The sequence below is a fragment of the Prinia subflava genome, chromosome 10 (assembly GCF_021018805.1).
Source record: "Prinia subflava isolate CZ2003 ecotype Zambia chromosome 10, Cam_Psub_1.2, whole genome shotgun sequence".
Lineage (NCBI taxonomy): Eukaryota > Metazoa > Chordata > Aves > Passeriformes > Cisticolidae > Prinia > Prinia subflava.
Window position 1 is genome coordinate 9,466,376 of NC_086256.1, and position 20,412 is coordinate 9,486,787.

At 47.8% G+C, this 20,412-nt stretch overlaps 1 protein-coding gene across 1 annotated transcript in view; it reads left to right on the forward strand.

The window, feature by feature from the left end:
- ZSWIM5 (zinc finger SWIM-type containing 5) overlaps positions 1 to 20,412 on the forward strand; it is a 97,285-nt gene that overhangs the window by 46,556 nt on the left and 30,317 nt on the right. The window contains exon 2 of the mRNA XM_063407206.1: positions 19,929 to 20,285. Coding sequence (XP_063263276.1) covers positions 19,929 to 20,285 — 357 coding nt within the window. The remainder of the gene's footprint in view (positions 1 to 19,928; positions 20,286 to 20,412) is intronic.

Genomic DNA, 20,412 nt, shown 5'->3' on the forward strand with positions numbered 1-20,412 from the left:
CTATTATGAAGCTTTGTCCAGCAGTTCATGAGATAAGATCTGTTTTCCAATTTGCTTGTAATTTTGTCAGGGTTTTAAACATCCATGCTTTGAATTTTCATGCTGGATGTTGAACTCAAATGGTTTGATTTTTGGGAGAAGGGGAGGAAAAAAAGAGATTATCAAGTGGTCTTGCCATTTTGGAGAGTAAGCTTGGAGAAGAATATTGTGTTCACCCTGTTGAAGAAGTCCAGAGAGCATTTCTTAGAGCTTGCTGTGAGGCTTAGTGCAAGGGGAATGGGGAGGAGGTGCCCATTTTGCAAGACGTCTTTGCTGTCCCTCTGCAAACGTGGTCAAATCGAAGAAAAGTTGGAATCTGCATATTCTCAGCCAAGATTTTTCTGATTCCAGCAGCTGGTAATTACCAAAGTGCCTTCACAATGGACAAAACTCCTTCCCTCATGGCTCCCCAGGGAGGCAGGGCTGGATGCTGGCCATCCCCAGCCAGTGGCTCCTGTCACTAGAGTGTCTTGTCCTCTAATAGCTGCTTTGGGGAGCAGACACGGAGTGGGGAGTGTGTCCCTACTCACAGCAGGGCAGGCAGGTGGCGCTGGGCCTGGCAGGGGACATTGGAATACAGAGGTGTTCTAGGCAAAGGTAGGAAATGGCAGTGTCTGGAGGAGAGAGAATTCCCAGGGTCAGGGAGAAGCGTGGCATGGCGTTGTGCAAGAAGGACACGCCAGGTCAGTTTGTCTCTGATATTTCCCAATTGTGCGGCTGGAGCCGCAGCCCTTCACCAGTGCCGTGTCTCCTGTGCGTGGTCCTTGCAGAGGGCTGCAGAAATGCTTGCACCACGTTTGGGAGACCAGCAGATGGTTTCTCTGAAGAGAGCCCAAAATGTGACTGTTGCTAAAATCGGTTTTTACAAAAACCGCAAGTTCTTTAAAAAAAAGGATAATTTCTCTCAAAAACTCCAGCTCAAATAGTCTTTAAAATAAATACACTTCTGTGGCGTCTGCAGTTGGGCCTGGCTGGAGAGCCTGGAGTCTGCCTTTTGAGAAGTGTCACGACTCTAGAGTTTGTTTTGGTTCATTTTTGGAATGTTCTGCTGAGATGGAAGGAGCCAGGCAGTCATCAGAACAGTCTCTGGGTAGGATGTGGAATGGGTGACTCCACCATTCCTGTTTCCAGTCCCCTGAGCTTGGAGCAGGAATTTGAAGAGCCCTGAGAAACCAGTCACCAGCAATATGTCTCCAAACAAGAGGCTGCTGAGGAAGATGCTATCTCTTTATAGTTTATTCCTGTCAGCTTTTTCGGGAACCCATGCCTGGTGGCATGTGTTTCTGGTTGGTTTCTGCAGCAGTGCAGGGTTAGCAGAGCTCTTGGACCTCCTGCTTCCCGACTTGCTGGTGTGCTGTGATGGCAGCATGGCAAGTCATGCTGCTGTCTGCTGATGTGCTGAAGCTCCAAAAATGACCACAGGCCCCTGGCACACAAAGGGAGGTTTCAGCTTTGCACCCCTAAATGCCAAGAATTGACCTGCTTTGAGCTGCTGTGTGTCCAGCTGCCAGGGTGGACGTTTGCAGCCCTGAGGAGTGCAAAGGTAGCAATGTATTAACTTCAAATGGTGTTGCTGGGTTTCTTTCAGAGCTGCAGTTTGCTCTCAAATGAGCATCCCAGTAAAGGGCAGCCTGCCCATTCCTTTGGCCTGTCTTTCCCTGCCACGTGTGTGCTGTGGTGCAGTTGGATGCTTGTGGGAGTGGGTGGGTCCTGTGTCCGAGACAAATTTCTTTTCTCAAGGATGTGATTTACTGAGAGACAACAGGAAGGATAGTTAGTGGGGTAAAGCCTGAATGAAATGGGACCACATTGTGGTCTTCCAGGCTCTGCCTGTGGGGAGATGGGTGGATGGCGTTTGCTGGTGTTTTCAGGGATTCCTTGTAAGCATTTGAGGAACATTCGCTCAAAACTCAAAACCAGTTTCTTTCTTCTGTTGTACAAAAATGCTACCAATGAAAATAGACAAGCTCTCTGGGTCATTTCCAGATGCCCTTACTAAGACAGAAGTGTTTATTTTTTATGGGCCAATTTTTGTAGTCTACTAGAACGTCTTGTACTGTTAATGCTACATGGAGCAATAGCTCTGTAGAGTGTGTTTAATAAGAGCAATGTGCTCTCAGGGATATTCAAATCAGAGGTAGTTTCCTCACATGTATGCACTCGATAGCGTGTGTTATGAAACATCTGGGTCTGGAATTGCACTAAAGAAATCAAATGGCCAAGTCAACCTGAAAGTCCTACCAGGGCTCTACCTGGAGAATCGCCATGTACAGCCCTCTTCTCTGCTGCAAGGCCCTTGAGCAGATGGCCTGGCTTTTTTTTTTATCCCTTTTCCTCCTCCTCCTCAGGATTTGCAAGTCAGGAGTAAAACTCAGCTTTGAATTTTCCATCAGCATAAGGAACCGTAAGTCCAAAAGGCTTTCTGGCTGCAGTTACATGGCTGCGTGGGAGGTGAAGAGCCCTTGGTTCTCCTGTCTCCGTGTCTGCCCTTCTCCTGCTGTGGTTCTTGGCTTTACCTCCAGGTCTGGACTGCCTGTTGATGGTGGGTGGCTGGTGTAGGAGGATGTTGGCAGCAGCAGCTCTGCCACAGCATCCTGGCTGCCTTGGTGCCTCCAAGGTTCTGCATCTCAGAGATGTGCAGCGTGATGCTGGTGACTCTGCTTTGTTTTGGGACTTTTTGTGCCTTCCACCTGCTCTGTGACCCGAGTGTCTCCAAGGAGTGATGGTAGGTGTCTGGGGGAGAGCATACGTGCAAGAAAAGCTTATGTAGTTGCTGCCCTGGAGCCCTCAGTGTGAGCTCTCTTGCCACTGGACATAATCCTGGCAGGGCTTTTCCATCAGATTCACGAGGAATGGGGTTGCTTTTCCTCAGAAGCAGCCTTATCTGCTTTTCCTGAGTTCTCTGTGCTTTTATGGTGGGAATGGAGAGGGATGGGAGAGGCAGCAGCTGGAGGGCTGTGCAGCTCTGTTGGATACCATGTCAGTCATGGCAGCACAGGCTGGGACATGGTCATTTGGCTGAATTTCCTTCTTTTGTTTGACATTAAAACCTATCTTTCCCTTTGGGATGAGTGTTTCAGGGAGTGATCTTCAAGGTTTAACCCTTCTGATAGGAAATCTGCACAACGCTGGCTTTCATCATGGCTGCTGTCCTTCAGAAAGGTCCCTGGCATCTCCATCTCCCTGTCTGGTGTGACTTGTTTAGAAGATTTTGCTGCAGAGATGGAGGAGGTCTGTATGTCTATCTTGCTGAAGGAGCTGGTAGAAAAAGCAGGAGTCAGGCAGTTGTGGTGCTTTTTCTGCCTTTGCTTCATGAAGGAAAGCAAGACCAAGAGCTTGGCTTTGAGGGTATCTGAAGCTGCTGTCTGCAGCCTGGGAGAATGTCTCCCCCTTGGCTTGGAAAGGCAGTGGGCTGTGTTTTACATGAAGCCTGTTCAGTGTGGCTGGCATTGCACCATGTACAACAGGAGAACCAGCCAGCACTCATTTTAAATAAGGATGGGAGCTGCAGTGGGAATCGGCCCTGGAGCAGACTGCTTGTTCCAGGCGTGGGCAGCTTGCCTGTGAAGTGTGTCAGCGTGGGTGAGGGAGCCAGGAGGGACTGAGATGCTCGTGTCCAATGCTCACAGAGGGTCCTTCCTTTGGTGCTGCACCAGTAATTTGAATGACATCTGAGTTACTTGCTGAAACCTGCTTACAGATGTTGTAAAGTCATGCTAAGCCCTTCCCAATGTGGGACCAAGCCCTTCCCTTCCTGAAGGGACCAAGTTGCAAGGATCTGGGATCCTTCTCACCTTCGTGTTCACTCTCTGCGTTCTCAGACTCTGTGCATGTGGGCTGGGCTGTGTCTGCAAAGAGCTGGGCTTAAGCCTGAGTTATTCCAGTCAGTGCTGGTGGGTTGGGGGCCCCTGGGAGGTGTCTTATGCTCTTGTACATGCTGTGTGTGCTTCTTGCGTGTGCTGAGGGGAGCAAATGGAAAATGATGGGCTGACCAGGAAAAGCATTTCCCCAGGAATGCAACACCTGGTTTCCCCCACATCCACAGCTGACATTCTAGAAACCAAGAGCCTTTCTCTGTGCAGATCCCAGCTGCACTCTCAGCTGTCAGCAGGAGGAGGAGATAAATCAGGGTCTTGCTGGGGGAAGCCCAGAACACTAGAATTTTGATGGGAATATTACAAAGATGTCATGATGGACCATACAGTTCTGCTCAACTGTATGGCTGGGTGTGTAGTGGTGGAAGTGAGTCTTTTCTTGTCCATGCAGCTGACAGAGAGAGAGGAGTCCTGCTGGCTCCTTCAACAATGCAGATTTTGGTGTAATGGCTGTGCTTGGGAGAGATGATCTTTTTGTACAGCTCAGGGTGTGCTGAACCTAAACTTACCAATGTGGGTAAAAATCACATGGGTTGTGGTGAGTCCGTGCTTTACTTTAAAGTGTAGGTAAGGGGCCTTCAGTCAAGGGCTGTCTTCAAGATCTGGATGGTTGAATAACACTTGAAGGAGAAAGTACTTGTGCTGAGGTAGTGCTGGATGCCTTGTTCTGAACAAACCTCACAGTTGTCTTTATCTTTTGTATGTCTGTCTGCAGAGCAGGAGCGATAATTAATGCACAGTGGCTCTCCTGGGTTCTGCCAAAGCCAATACTGGCTTTCCAAAGTCAGCTCAGAAGTACTGAAAATGCAGTTTTAGGCAGGGCTGTGGGTCAGACATTTCTCCATTTGGCTCTCGCTGCTTTGGTTGTCAAGCATTGCTTGAAGCTTTTCAGTCAGCATTAAAGTGAGCATCAGTCTAAACTGAGGCAGTCCTGGACATCAGATGATTACATAATTCACAAAATTACCTTAGCTTGACCTTCGACAAGGGGAATGGTCAGCATCACATTTATATACTTTTAATGCAGCTTTTAATTTTTAACTTCTTTCAAAGAGTCTTTCTTCTTTCATAGATATTTTCTTCCACAGCAAATGCACCAGTCATTTCCTAAGGAGCCGAACTTCAGCCTGCTCTTTAAAATAACCCTGTGAGTCCCAGAAGGGACATTATCCCAGCTTTGCTGTCAGGAAAACCAAAGCCCAAAGTGTGTGAGAGCTTCATTTCAAAAACAACAGGCAGTTGTGATCCATGTTACAAGCAATGGAGACCAGGTATATTTTCAGTGGGGTTGAGTCTGTGGCCCGTCTGAGCCAGGTGGAAGACTTTTTGAAGAGCTTGAGCTCCTGTCTGCTTCAAGACCTGCTTGCCAGGAGAACACTCATCTTGGAGAAGCAGCAGTGGGGTTTGGTGGGAGGGTCTGTGTCTGGGACTGATGTGGGCTGAGTGGTTGGTGCCACACCACCTCCCCAAGCAGTGCAGAGCAAGGGTGAGAAGGATTCTCAGAGCTTTGCAGCCAGCGGGGCCAGGGAGAGTTGGGTGTTTTAGGAGTGGATGCAGGTTGTTTGACAAGGCTGAGACCACACGGTGGCTGGTGGTTTCACGTGTGTCTCTGGAGCAGAGGGGAAGGATGAGATACAAACCACTTGCATGCCTCTGCTCTGGCTTGATGTGGTCTTCCCAAGTGAACCCAAACTTTTGCTTTGAAGGCAGAGGAGGGGGAAAGGACTGTCTTTGTTCTGCTTTTTGGAGAGCACTGGAAATCCTTCAGACCAGAAGACTACACCCTTCATTACCCTCTGGGTTATTTGCCCCATATTGGAAGTATGACTCTATCATGTGAAGTATTTGATTATTTATACAGTTAATGTTTAACAGAGTTGAAGTATTAGAATTAAACAGGGGACGAGCTTCCAACTTTGCATGGTTAAGGGCTAATAAAACTTCTCTGATCCAGTGTTTTCCTTTCACCGGAGGGGATTTTTTTCATTAACTTTGGAGTGTTAAAAAGAGATCTCCTGTATTTGAGGCAGATTGATCTGTTGGCTCCAGACAAAGAGAACGTGCAAAGGTGTCGGCTTAACTATCCAGTTGACACAGATACAGGAAGCCAATAAAAAATTTCAAGGTGAGTTTAATTGGTATATTCAGTGGTGGTAGCTGGATCCAGCATCTGCCTTGGGTGCTGGGTGATTTCTGTAGCCCACCCTGGGTGTGGAGGAGCTGGGTGAACAATGGTAGGTGGAGAGTAGAAGGAGGTTGGACAAAGCCACACTGTTTTTGTCACTTGTGCCAGCCTCCACCACGCTGTTTCATCTGTACTTGCTGCAGGACAGCTTGGAGATTTCAACTGGTGAGCCTTCAGCCATTGCATCTCCCAGGGGTGTTGAACTGGAATAGCATTTTCCAAGCATTTGTCTCGAGGATTGCAAAGGTGTGACCAGGGCAGGCCATGACTGCTGTGGTCCAGGAGTCAGCAGGAAATGAGAACAATGGTTGGGATTGGCTGAGCTTCACTCAATCTGCGATGGTCACAGGAGATTTGGTTTTCATTTCTTTTTTGTTTAGTTCATTCAGACTTACGGGTCTGGGGCTGTCTTACCCCAACACACTTCATACCCATTGCCTGAATGCAGCAATGTCTCTTGGTGGCACAGAGCTCCCAAAGCTGTGGTTCTTACAGCAGTGTGGTTGGAGATGATGAGGATGGTGATGTGAGGTTTCATACCTTCATTAAGGGAGAGGCTTAGGAATAAGGGCTTTATGGCCTCCTAGAGATCCTTGTGACTGCCCCAGAGGCATGCTCAGTGCTGTTGCTCTGCAATGATCACTTAAAAATCAAGTTGATTTTTAACAAACCACCAGGACTGAAGGCAACCATGACTGCAGACCTGCCACTTGTATTTTAGGTGTCCTGATTATCTGCTGTGGGTTTTCTTTGCCTCTTATCTCCCACGTACTCCTGTCTGCACAAATGCTGGATATACTGTGGACATAATTTCCTTTGGTCTGGTGTACTGATGCAGTTGATAACTCATACTGGCCTGGAAACAGCCATTTTTAATTCTTTCCTTGTGACTGGAGAAACAAGGGGGGCTGTATGAAAGCAAGGCTGTTGGAGCGGCTGTTGCATGGGTGGAAAATCCGCAGATGATGTTTTGCCTTTGCAAATGTACATTGTGAGCATGAAGGGAACTCTGCTCCTCATCATCCTTCCAACCATTTCTCCTCACTGTAGATGACGTAGGAAACTGTACTGAAGAGTTTTGTTCTTTCAGTTCCACCCACGAGCATCACCTGCTTGTTGACTGAATGGAGTGAGACTCTGCTCTCAGCTCTCCTGGGAAGTCTTGGTCTCTTCATCCATGCTGAGTTCATCTCCACGTTTAACGGAGCAGTTTCTCTAAACAAAGGAACTGAATTGATTGTAAAAGATTGCACCTCTGCAAGATGTCAAGGTCATGATCTGTGAGAGCAGCCTGTAGACAGATGCATTCATCACTCAGATGCATTTAGCTTTTAATTTAAAATGTCTATTTTTATTTGCATTTCACCTGCTAGGTCCAAAATTCAGTGTGTTTCCTCCCCTTAAAAATGACTGAGCCCTCAACATAACATAAATGTCTGTGGGGTTTCCATCCTGCACAGAGTGGAAACTGGTTCCAGGGGGAAACAGCAAGTGGAAAGTGTAATCTAGTACAGAAGTATTTATTTTTGAAGACAAGTGGCAACCCTCTGCCCCTCTGCTGCCTTGTGCGCTCCTGGTCTGTTTCAGACTTTAATAAATTTCTTGTTTATCTTGAGGAAGCAAATTAATAAGTAATGGCAGTTGCTCTTCAGAGAGAGAGGCTGCTGAGGGTTGGAATCTTTTTAATTTGGTGTGTGTGTTGTTGAAGGACTGTTTGCTGTTGAGATGGGTGCATTGGTGTCAGAGCCCATAAGGGTTGACCATTCCCTGTGCACGCAAGTGGTGGGTGTAAAGTTTTGCAAGCAGGTCTCTGAGCAAGGGCTCAGGGAGAATTCAATTGGTCTTGCTGGGAACTTTGAGGCTCTCATCTCCTTTAGCTCTGGGTAAAATTGAAACCCAGCACAACTGGACAGACATCTTCCCTGTGTATCACTGGGCAATCCTAGTGTTGTTCCTCCAGGTGAGCACTGTCATTCAGTGTGTGGTGCTGTCAGGTCTCAGCCCCCTGTAGGTGCCAGAAACCCACAGCTTCTTCCTTCAGACACCCACCTGAGGTGATGCTCTGTTTGGTTTGGAGGTGACCTTGGCCTGAGTGTCATGCATGCCTGTTCTGTGGGAATGTGGAGATGATGGTGGAGTTTGGCTGTGCATCAGACTGGTGTTAACTTCTCTGAGCAAACTTCTCTTCTTTTGTAGTGAAGCACCATATTTACTCAATGGCTGTCGTTCCTGGAAAGCCCAAACATGAGCGTTTACACAAAACCTTGCAAATATTACAGGTTGAGCCTTAGGAGGATGTCTGGGGGTGAGGGAGGGCTGTAGGTTTCCTTCCTGGTGAGACAGCAGTGGAGCATGGGCTCCTTGCATAATTGTTCACTTCCCAGCCACTGTTCCCTGGCCCTTGATTTGCTGCCAGACCCCTCTGCCTTGGTTTCCCAGACAGGGGAAGGGAACTCTTCTCCCTGCTCAGCATGGAGCAGGAAAAATAGCAGGATGCAGCTCCTCAGGTGCACTCTGCTGTCTGACCAGAGGAGAGACCCCTCCAAGCCAGGACATGTCACCCACAGTGTGTGACTGCTCCTCCTTTGCCAGGCATGCCTATGGACCTGCTTTCAAGATTCAGGGGAAGATTTCCCCACAATGTTTTCCCATCTCCTAAGTGGCAGTACTGTGTAATACTTGGGTTATGTGATTATCAGGGCGACTCCTAGACCCCTTGGCTGAGATTGTGGGTAAAACCACCTTCTCTCAAATTACTGGCTTCCCGTTTCAAAGGGAAGGGAGGAGTCAGCTCCTAGTTACTCATCTGGTTTTGCTTTTTACTTGATTTCTATCCCATTATGCTGAGCTGACTGCATTTTTGGTTGCTTCCAGTTCCAAATTGTGATGAATGTGCTGATAACATTTTGGTACATGCTGTGTCTGCTGCCAGGGAGCTGTGCCTGGCTTGTCCCACAGAGGATGAGGGCTAACCGGGAGCTTCAGGAGGCTGCAGAGGTGAATTTTGTCCACAGATAGTTATCTGGGAGATTGAAGCCCTTTCCCTTTCCCTTTCCCTTTCCCTTTCCCTTTCCCTTTCCCTTTCCCTTTCCCTTTCCCTTTCCCTTTCCCTTTCCCTTTCCCTTTCCCTTTCCCTTTCCCTTTCCCTTTCCCTTTCCCTTTCCCTTTCCCTTTCCCTTTCCCTTTCCCTTTCCCTTTCCCTTTCCCTTTCCCTTTCCCTTTCCCTTTCCCTTTCCCTTTCCCTTTCCCTTTCCCTCTTTGTAAGAAAATTACTGAAATAGATCTGTGTTTAGAGGAGCTAGAGACTCTCCATCCACCACCAAAAGGGCCTCATGGCCCACAATGGAAGAAAACCACCACTAAATGTTTCACATCACGCTTTTCCCTTTTCCCTTCAATCCTTTGTATTTAGCATTAACTTCACAATATAGGTTTCCTTTTGTTTTAATTGTGTTGAATTGTAGGGAGAAGGAAAGGATCATTCCTTTGTTTTTCTTTCTACTGTAGCCCCAGCCATCCTGATGACAGATCTAGTCATTACATGGTGTCATTTTAGATGTTTGCACTGCATCAAAAGCAAACGGAGGAGCCTGCAGTCTAGGCTGTGGGTTGAATAACAATGTTTTTCCAGGGGGAAAAAAAAAATCTGTGAAGTTTTTAATGAGAAACATGAGTTTCACAGAGGCAGCCTGTATGCTTCTCCTGATCCAGCAAGAGCGATGGCTCCCATTTCCCTGGTATCAGCTTTTGTGGCCCTTTGTGTTTCTGAAGGCTGTGAAGCTGTGGAGTCATCTTGGACCTGAAAAGCAGGAGGGTTTGTGTTTTCCTATGCGTGGTGGATCTTTGGGGCAGCTTTCCAGTTGCATGCTCCTTGCTAAAGCACAGGTTGGTGATGTGTGGCTAGGAGATGCTGGGGACAATGTGTGTCCGGAAGGAGAAAGGGTTGTACTGGGGGGCTTAAAATCACTGCATGGGAATCTGCTTTTCCTGAAATGCCTGCATGCTAAAGATGGTGAAAATTGCTGATGCAGGAGAGCAGAGCATCTTTGTCAGGCATCTGTCTCCCAACCACATTCCTTTCAAGCAAGGAGGGCTGCTGGGGAAGTCTCTGCTCTGCAGACCTCCTGCTGCCTTCCTAACTTCTCAGAAAGGTCATGTGAAGACTAATGTGATCAAAAGGGTTTTTAAAGTGTTATTTAAAGCGTGTTGACTGTTCTGCAGAGGGTTTTGGTCGTGCACAATCGGGAAATTTGACTGCTCGTCAGCCATGACCCAGAACTTCGCTGCAGGGTCTCACCAGAGAGGACACACTGGCAACTGAGGGCTTTTATGTGGTTGCCTCGCTTGGGTTGGTCTTATCCCTCTTTGATTTTCCTTACAGTGCGTGAACACACTGCATTGCTGTTGCCCTCTGAAGTGTGTTGAGGTTTGTGCATGGTGGTGTTTGTACCAGGGAACCGTTTGTGGGCCTTGGGGAAATGGTTGTGCCCAGGAAATGGCAGTGAGTCTGGCTGCTCAGGCATGGCCTCTGTGCTCCATGGAGCTGACTCTGAGTAGTGTTGGATGTGATGCACAATTTGGTGGAACTAGAGGATACCCCAAAAAATCTGGTCCATGTAGAAGAAGCATGAAACATCCACCAGCAGGTTGAGCTGGGTTTGGAAACCACCACAGCACATGTTGATGCTCTGCAAGGGCTCTCCACTGTCAGGGTTGGTACTTCTCAGCTACCCTCAACACATTTTACTTGCATTATAGATAAAAGTTGTGCCACCCTCCAGATGTTACACCTTGTGATGCAAAGTCTTACAGCTTCTTGCTGGATGGTTCCTCTTGCTTTGCAACTTACAGATTGAAAGAAAACTGGAAAAAAATGCTTTTTTCCACATGAAATCAAGTCCGTGCCTTTCCTTCACCTCAGTTTTTGCTGGATGTTGAAATACAGCAGTCAATTTTCCCAAACTTGACTGCACTTTGCATCTCCTCTTCTGGGGTGGCTCTGGTCAAGGCTCTCACCATGGGCTGGTGACCAGCCCAGCCACTGGTGTGCCAGCAGGTATTTGGATAACTCCCTGTCCTGGAATTGAGGTCCCTTTCTTCAGAAATATACTCACAGAGTTTCCAAAAATTATTCTGGAATAAAATGTCAACAGAGGAGGCTGATCTGGAATAGCAATTGCTGAATAATTTATTCTGCAATGAGTAGATAATTTCCCTATGTGGAGCAGCACAAATAAGCTCCAAAATTTAAGCTTTATTGGTTTGGGGGCCAGAGAGGAGAGGAAACCGCTAAGTTTTTGTGGAGTTACTAAAGTGAGCTAAGCTGTTTAAGTATAATAATATTTCTGCAATATAAAGTGTGTGTCTGTGGTCTCCTTAGTGAAATTCAATATATATATATGTAAAAGAAAAAAAATGATGGGTTTGTTCTAGATAAGGGCTGTAAAAGTCGGCAGGAGAGGGGAGTCATTCTGGTACCTTCTCCTGGGGTCTGTGCTCAGCTCCTGAATAGAGAGTGGAGAGGAGAAATGGCAAAATGGTGTCACCTTAGAGTTTTTTCCACTTTGAGGAGGCAGTTTTAATGCAAAGCCGTTTTCTGTGCTTAGAAGTGAGGTTCTCGGAAGGAAGTTAATTGACCTTTTCAGCAAATTTGTTACTGAGACCATTACCACAAATGCTGTTGAAATGCTTTGTAAATACAGTGTTCATTTAACAATACTGACAGTGACTTAGAAAGTCAGACTTTATGCTCTCTTAAAAATGAAAGAGCTATTCTTAGTGGAAAAAGTGCCTTTTTGGGGAAGAATTTGGAGCAGATTTTCGTATTGAATCTAGGCTGCCTCATTCCCTTAGAAGGCGTCTGAGGGCCAGGAAAATCATAACTAATAACTTCCCTATAAATTGTAGAGTTGCTATTTTAAGGTCTGGTGTCTCAGGGAGGATCAGGGTGGTGTCCTGCTTCCCTCCATTGCTGTGTGATGCCCTGGTTTGATTCTGGTCCTCGTTAAGCTAGTCCTGCCCCATGCTAAACCAAAATGTGGGAAGAAAACAAGTCAGGAGGTTCTCAGGCTTGGTTTTGCTTTTGTTTTTCAATATTGGTAAACTGAGTTTCTGTTTTGATTTGAAGATGGCCCACTGAAGAGGCAGCTTTAAATGGTAAAATATGCACTGAATGCTATTTATCTTTGCATGTTTGGAGACGATATCCAAAGCTGCTCCCCAGCCTCAGTCTAAGTTCTGGAGAAGCAGCCAATTCTGGAGGGAGGTTATGCCTCAGAAAAGTGGGTCAACAAGGTGAGCAGACACCTCGAGAGAAAAGGATGTCCGTGGCTCTGGATCAACTTCTTCCACAAGCAGAGGGCACTTGGGAAGGAGCCCTTAAGGCAGGAGCAACAGGTTAAGGGCTGTGGCGTAGGAGGCACTTTGCTTTAAGGGCTGGGATTATGTTTTTGTGGAGCTAAGAGCTCTGTGAATCACCACATGAAAAAGGCAGTGAAGGGAAGAGCACTGCTCTGCTTGCTTTTGACTGTGATGAAGTTCAGTGATCCCATCATGGTGACACTTGCATGAAGGGATAAGAGGCACTTCCTAATTAAAATTCCTTTTATGTGCTAGAAGCCAGCTTCTCAGCTGTTGGAAATCTGGGTGGCTTCATTGAAGTCAGGAGGTGACCCCATCTGAGTCTCGTGTGTGAGTTTTGGCATCTCCCATCAGTTGCCTTGAGGCAGCCGAGGTGGTGACAGCACAGGGCTGGGTTTGCTTTGTGGCAGCTCCAACTGATGGCACGCATGGGCCCGGAAGCTGTGGCAAAAGTGAATTTCCTCCCTGTGGTTGTTTTCTTTCATGCTTGGAAACAAACCTGCATCTGTTAAGCAAACACCTGAGCTGTAACAAGGAACCATGTTGCTCCTTGTTTAGATATAGCCACTTGTGAGCACAGAGAGAAGAGGGCTGGATGCTTTGGGGGTGGTCACAGCTTGCAAGGGTACACCTTAGCAGAGGAAATCAGTCCAAGCTTTAAAACTGTTGTATTTTTTACAACAATACTGGTTGTATTTTTTCTTTTTTGCCCAAACCGTATGTCTTCAGAGCAAGGGTTGCACATCTGGGTAGATTAAAAACCCATTTGCGGGCAGGTGTTGGAAAATTGTGGAAGGTGATGCTGGAAAGGGTGGTCTTGGCTTTGGGGCTGGCAACAAAGACCCCAAAAACCTGGTTCTTAAGAACTGTATGTGCAACAAAGGGCACTGCAGGCTGGTTAGAAAATGGAGAATGTTTTGTAATATTTTTGGGTAAAGTCACAGATTGGGACTGGTTGTCTGGAGCATGGCCTTGGGCCAGCCAAGCCCCTGAGCTGGGGAGGGGGAGGGGGAAAACCTCCATTTCAGGCTCCTAGATAAACAAACACCAGAAATCTCGTAAGGGTAATAATGGAAATCACTGAGAAATTGAGTTAATACAAGGGCATCTGTGTAAGTGAATGCTCGGGACAGGGAAACGGCTTTGTCCTTTAACTCTAGTGGTGCTGGAGCAGATGGGAAGCGCGGTGTGCTTCACGCATTAGCTGGCTCGGATAAAGAGCAAGGCAGAGGCCGGTCCTCTTGGCTGATTAGAGGTTAACAGGGATAGAAACCAGCGGATTGACTCTTCATTTGCAGGAGGTGTTGTGGGATCAGAGCAGATGGCAGAGAGAGCGTCCCTCCAGCTTACTCAGCTGCTCAGAGGAGCTTACGGCTCCCTCCAGCACAAACAGCCCCATTGCATCTCCTGTTTACAGCTGCAGCTCTTGCTTCTTCCCTGGCCTACCCGGAGAGGTGATAGAAGAGTATTTCTCCTAAACCTGTGGTAGTTGGTGCCCGAGGCCATAGGTATGTGTGGGGACCCTTGCAGACGTGGTGCATACTCTCAACTCATCCATATCCCTTTGTTTCGGCTCCTCCTGCGGCAGCTCAGCTGCGGGCACGGCTCCTTCCTGGGGTGATATTAATGGTCTTTGTTAGCTCTGTGAAAGTAGAGGTGCTTTTCCAGGATGATAATGACTGGGCAGGGACAGGAGCATGGTGGGGACAGGGAGGAGGGCTGCAGAGGGAAAACCTTTAGCAGCAGGAGCTGCGTTCCTCTGGGCCAGCATCCTCCTGGCCAGCCATCGCCTGCCTCCTTCGTCCCTGCCAAAGTCTGTCTCAGCAGCAGCACCTTTGCCTGTGGTCACAAAACAGAATAATTTTGGAGAGGAGGGAGGATGGAAACTCATAGCAGCTCTGCTCATTGACTCGCTGGAAGCCTGGATTCCCTATTTTGCAAGGGAGAAATGGCAATTGATTCAGCCTTACCCTCTTTCTTTCTGTCTGCCAGTGCTCTGAAAAGGCACATTTTATCTGTGTGTGACAACACCTGCCTAGGGTGCCTCTCATTGAGCCGCTGAATCAAAAGAGCAACAAGAAAAGTGGGTTTAATTGCACACATCTTCAGCAGAGTCTTTCTTGCACTGGCAGCACAAAAGGCCAGCCCTGTGCTGGTTGAATGGAGCCCAGGAGGGCTGGGGCACGCCGTACTCTCGTTACTATCGGAGGCAGATGATTCACTTTGCTGGAGCATTGTCATGTGCAAATGAGTTCATGAGCCCATCTCCTTTCCAAGTGCAAGGTCAGGGACTGAGCAATTGTCAGCATCAGCCGGCTGGAGGAATTGATCTAGAAGCCGGAAAGCTTTGGGAGATTTCACTAACCTCCGCTTCCCACCCCCTGAGTACACCGACACCTTCCTCCTGTGGGTGTTGTCTACATTACAAATATTGACCGATTTTAAGTTCATGTTTAGAAAGCTGCTGTTTCGAGGCATGGAAATGTGACTGAGAATGGCTTATAAATAACGCTTGGTGCGGCAATTATTATTCATTGCTAGTTATGGCTTTCACACACTGGAAAAACAAATGGTTTTTCCACTAGGAGCTGGAGCTGCAGTCCGTTTAATCACTAAAGAGCTTGGAATCACTTTAGTTTAAAATAACTTTCCGCTGTGGTTTGGAAATTTTAAAAAAATATATTTGGGTCACATTAACCTAGTATATACAACTTGCACCGAGAATTTCAGTTTACCTCGTCTGCATCTGCTGAGCCCCATAAATATCTGTCTATTCATTCCCGTTTGGTTTTGCAAAGCCCCTGCCTGCCTGAAGATAGAGCTCCCCAAACTTAGATTTGGAGTGGAGTCAGTTTGGCTAGAGGCAGAGAATCGTAGGAGCTGAGCATGGAGTACAAGAGCAGTGAGCAGCCAAGCTGCTGTCTGCCACAGCCACCCCTCTCTGGCTACGATAGGAGGGGATGTGGCTGGTGCCTTCAGGAAGCTGTGTGGATGGACTTTCCATCACATTGCTCCTAAAAGAGGCTGCCCAAAATATCAGCCTCAGGTACTGGGAGGTTACTTGAGGTTTTGACAGCCTGATGTGGCTGTGAGCTCTTTGTGTACACTGTCCAGCCACATGCCAGTGGTCCATACTCAGGGCATGGATGTGGTGCACGTTTCCCTCCGCTGAGCCATTCCTTGCCCCGCTTCAAGATTTCCACAAAGACAGAGAAAAGCCTCTGGAGGAGACAAAAGAACCACAGTGGCATGAAGAAATTCTCCTCATGTTACCCCTGTGTTACTGGCCCCCATCCTCTTGCACAGCAATGCCAGTGCAGCATCCTCAGGGTTAGGTCGTGCAGATGGCTGCAGCTCTGGTGCTTTCCACCCTTGCAGCACTGTGCCAGGAAGGGCAGGCCACTGCCACGCCTGGGAAGAAAGAGCTAATTTTTTCCAAATGGCACAACTTAGCAAATTACAACTGTGACTTCTGTCTGGGCTGCAGTGTGAAATCTGAGGGATGGCTGTGACCAGCAACTGCCAGAGGGAGCAGAGCTGAGGGCTTGGGTTCCCACTAGTGTGGTAGGTGTGGAGGAGTCCTCCTCTCTCCTGCAGGTGTTGGTGCCACAGTTAGAAAAAGGGAAGGGGCTATGCCTCAGTTTTGCTTGGTTTTGGGGTTTAAATTTCCATCTGGGGGAGTGCCTATCTCCACACTCCAGGTATTTCAATGTAACCAGTCTAAATGTTTGCCTTATCTTCAGTGATTTGCTGGAGGACACAAAGCAAGGGGTCTTTGCAGCTGGTCTCATGGTAGGTTGGAGCTGCAGGACAGGCTAGTGGTTTCTCCTGATGGTTGGCATGTGGATATCTGGGTTAAAGATGTCCCATGGAAAGGCTCTCTCCTCTTACAGAACTGGAAGAGTTTGCACAACTCCTTTTGGTCAAGTAGGTTTAGAAATCAAAGAATTCACCATCTTGGTTAAAGATGCTTCTGTTGAGGTGTTAATGCTGTTGTCCTAATAGCAAAGTCTCCTGCACTGGGGTCCCTGTTAAAGGCTTGATCCTTTGTAGCTATTTGAGAGCCCAGGATTTTTTTTTTCTTTAAATCCGCCCTCCTCCCAGCTTGCAGGGTTTATCAACTCCTAAGAGGAGAGTGCTGCCCAGCTGACAAGTTTGTAAGTCCCACCAGTGTGGAGCTCACAAACTCCTGGAAAACAATTCAGGGGTCTGTTTTAATTTAAATCAGAGGTGCAATGTCCTCCAGCGGTAAAACAAGGAAGGTTCTTGCTCCAGTGTTTTGTCCCCATTTGATGGGTCGGATGGCTGGGATTAGAAAGAGATGAGCTCATCATGCCCTGTGTGCCCGTGAACATTCATGGCACCTTTCTGTGCTTTTTCTGGGGCAGTTATGAACACTCAGCTCCTTTTACAACCTCCATCAAAGAGACATCCACTGGGAAGCTTCTGTGGTAAAAGTAGGAGAGGGTGTTCTGGGGCAGGGAAAATGCAATGTTGTTCTTGGGACAAAGCTAGGCTCTGGAGGGGCATAATGAGTCTGTAGTTACAAAGATGGTATTTAATTATTACTTTTCCATGGTTTTCAAGCCTTGGCACTGTCAATTCACTGGCAGCAAATCAAACACCAAGTTAGCTTATGTTAAGAACAGAAGATGAAGTCCTAGATAAGCACTGGGCTGTAGGAATGTCTTAAATTGAAATGTACGGGGAGGACACAGAGGAGAGGATGTCTTTGCTCTCAGTGCTATCCAGACCCTGTGTCAGTGATCAGGGCTGTGTTTCTCTACTGAAGTGCTGATATCACAGCTCCTAGGATGCTTCTTTCTTCTAGGATGCAAGATGAACAGAGAGGAGGGTACAGTGACAGCTGTACTTTTCCAGGGTTAGCTATAGCTTTTTGGTGATAGCATCAGTGTTTTGTGTGGAGCAGGAGTGTGTGCTTCATGGATAATGAAGTAACCACACTGAAACCTACCTTTTTAGCCACCACTCTTCTCTGGGACAGTGATACCCATCACTGCTGAGCTGGATGGGTACCACTGGATACCCATCACATGGATGCTGGGGTGCAGACCTGGCTGCAATGTGGTAGCTGCAGTCTGACCTCACATTAATGTAAATATTCACAAATAATACCTCTGTTCCTGCCAGCTCATCTCCCTTCCACCCTGCCATGTTTAATTTCTGACTAAACTTTTGATAAATGTTTCGTAGAGTTCCTGCTTTATCTTAAATAGACCTGCTGTCACCACAGCTAAAATCTAAACCAACACTTGAGTTGGGGCTGGAGTGCCAGATGAACTTGGCTGTTGCTGACATACTGAATGGTCCTGTTCGATGTGCAGACCAGATCTGACTTGTGAAGACCAGATCTTGTAGCAGATGGGAGAGCACAGCTTATGGAATGCCTGAGAAGTATCTGGACAAATATTCTGTCTTGAGAGACTGGATCAGATCACAGTTGATATATTTTCAGACTTACACCTGTCTGAAACAGATTATTTGGTTAAATGAATTCCTCCAGCCTTACACCAGTTAGCCCCAAGTGGGATCTGGCCCATGGTCCTGTTAAAGTAAGCATTTCAAGGCAGTGTTTATGGCCAGTAATTTGTCCTAGAGTGTTTTATATATGTGTGTGCAGGCATTCATACGAGGATATACATACATACTCGCTCAGGAACGCGGTTTCCAGTCCCTTTAACTTGTTCAAAAAGTAAACTAGGGAGAAACTGGCAGTGAGTTGGAGCCGTCTGCCAAGCATTGCAAACCAGAGAAGTGGTAAAACATAAACACTTTGGAGTTTATCCTCTGGATTTATATAGTTTGGCTGCTGGAGGACGGGCTTGTGTGGAGGGGGAGGCTTGTCAGCCCCTGGCTGTGCTGCTGCCGCGGCGCCGAGCCCAGCACCTCCACAGCCACGCTCCTGCTCCCGGCAGGAGCAGGGTGGGGAGGGAAGTGCAGGGCTCTCCGTGCCCCCCCTCCTGCTCTGCTGGCCACATGGGGTGGCTTTTGGGTGATGGCAGCAGAGCAGGTCTGCTTTTTCCCCGCCCCAGCACTAAAGTAAAAGCAGACCTCCTTGACGCTTAATCAGATTTGAATGTGGTTTTTGGCGTGGCTTTAAAGAGACTGGCAGTGAATAGCTGGTTTTGATGCCATTTATTAAAAACCTCTGGTAGAATTTGTCTCCGAAAGCCTTTGTAGGAGCTGGCAAACGCACAAGGGTTTGATGCAGTTAATGTATTTTAATCTTCACCCCCCCACCCTTCTCCTTTTCTGTCGCTAATTGTAGGGCTCTCAGCTGTCTGCTGCCTTCTCCGAGGGGATGTCAGGCTCTGCAGGGACCTGTACATACACAGGCTTAATAAGGTTGCAGTAGCATGGAGAAAAGTGAGCATCCTCCTCAGGGAGGACTGCTGAGATGGGCGGTGTGAGGTGCCAGGTCCAACACCATGTTCTGACACGGGGACACCGGATTGCCCTGGCCGTGTTAATTAACCTCCTGGTGCAGCCTCACTCTCTTGGAGGAACGAGGCAGATGAGTGTGAGAAACAAAGATATCCCTTTTCCCTGAGCAAGTGCAGAGTGTTGATGCTGGACCCACTCAGCAGCTGGATTGTGAGAAGAACTCCCTGAGGCTCCCGCTCAAAATGAGGTTTATAGGCATCCATCAGTCAGTCTTATCTCACTGACTTAGTCCCTCACTTGCTTGGTATATCCACCTTTCTTTGGACCCATAGGACTTTCTGAGCCCCATTTCATGTTCCTCACCTGTGTTTGGGACTTCTGGGGCTTTTTTTGACATTTTATACCTGCACCCCCTTTCTGCATGGTGGGAACTGCCAGGAGCACCATAACATTGGTGTGAACGATTTGTGGAACTCAGGAAACGGTTTTTTCCCCCAGCTGTGGTTTGGATTGCACATAGTTCCTGTCCCTGCTCTTTATTTACACTGTGTGGAAGAGCTCAGAGCTGTGACCATGCCCTGGAGCACTCTACCTGGTTGAGAGACCAAAGCTGGAATTGCTTTGCTTTTAGTTTGTGGGTTTTTTTGTCTGCCTCATCAAAGAAAAGCAAACGTGGTCTTTTTCTACCAGCCCTCACTCATGTGAGTTGCAAATTCAGCGAGAGGGAGGCGTGGATGGAAATGACTCCCAGGAGAGAAACAGTCTGAGATACTTAAACAAATGGGAACTGAGCAGCTTTGCTCTTCCCCTGAGGGTTTGGCTGTTAAATAAACTCGCCGATGAGTCTGGCTGTGTGTGTGTGTTGGTGCAGAAGTGTGTTTGTATACACGGGCTGGGTGTTGCTGGGTGTAAGCCACAGGGATGGGCTGTGCTGGGTGCTGCACTCCTTGGTGTATGAGAGAGACACACAAGCAGCCTTGGCTTTCCTTTCTTCCAGAGCTGACATGGATGGTTGTGGTGAGAGGGAAGCTAACCCGACCTTTCCCTCTTCTTTCCCTCTTCAGGGTTCCACCTCAGCGGAACAGTAACGGAGCCAGCGACTGCGACAGAACCAGAGATGACCTACAAGGTGGCCATCAGCTTCGACCGCTGCAAAATCACCTCAGTGACGTGCGGCTGTGGGAACAAGGACATTTTCTACTGCGCTCACGTCGTGGCGCTTTCGCTGTACAGGATCCGCAAGCCAGACCAGGTCAAACTTCGTCTTCCCATCTCAGAGACCCTTTTCCAGATGAACAGGGACCAGCTCCAGAAGTTTGTTCAGTATTTGATCACAGCACACCACACCGAGGTGCTGCCCACTGCCCAAAAGTTGGCTGATGAGATCCTGTCATCCAACTCCGAGATCAACCAAGTGCACGGTAATTCCTCCCTCCTCGCTGTGTGACTGACTCTTTGTTTGGGGCTGGGGTGGTGGTTTTGGTGCCCATAGTGATGTCCTTCATTTTACACTTGTCTTTTGCTGCACAGAGGGAGCTGGCAGTGTCA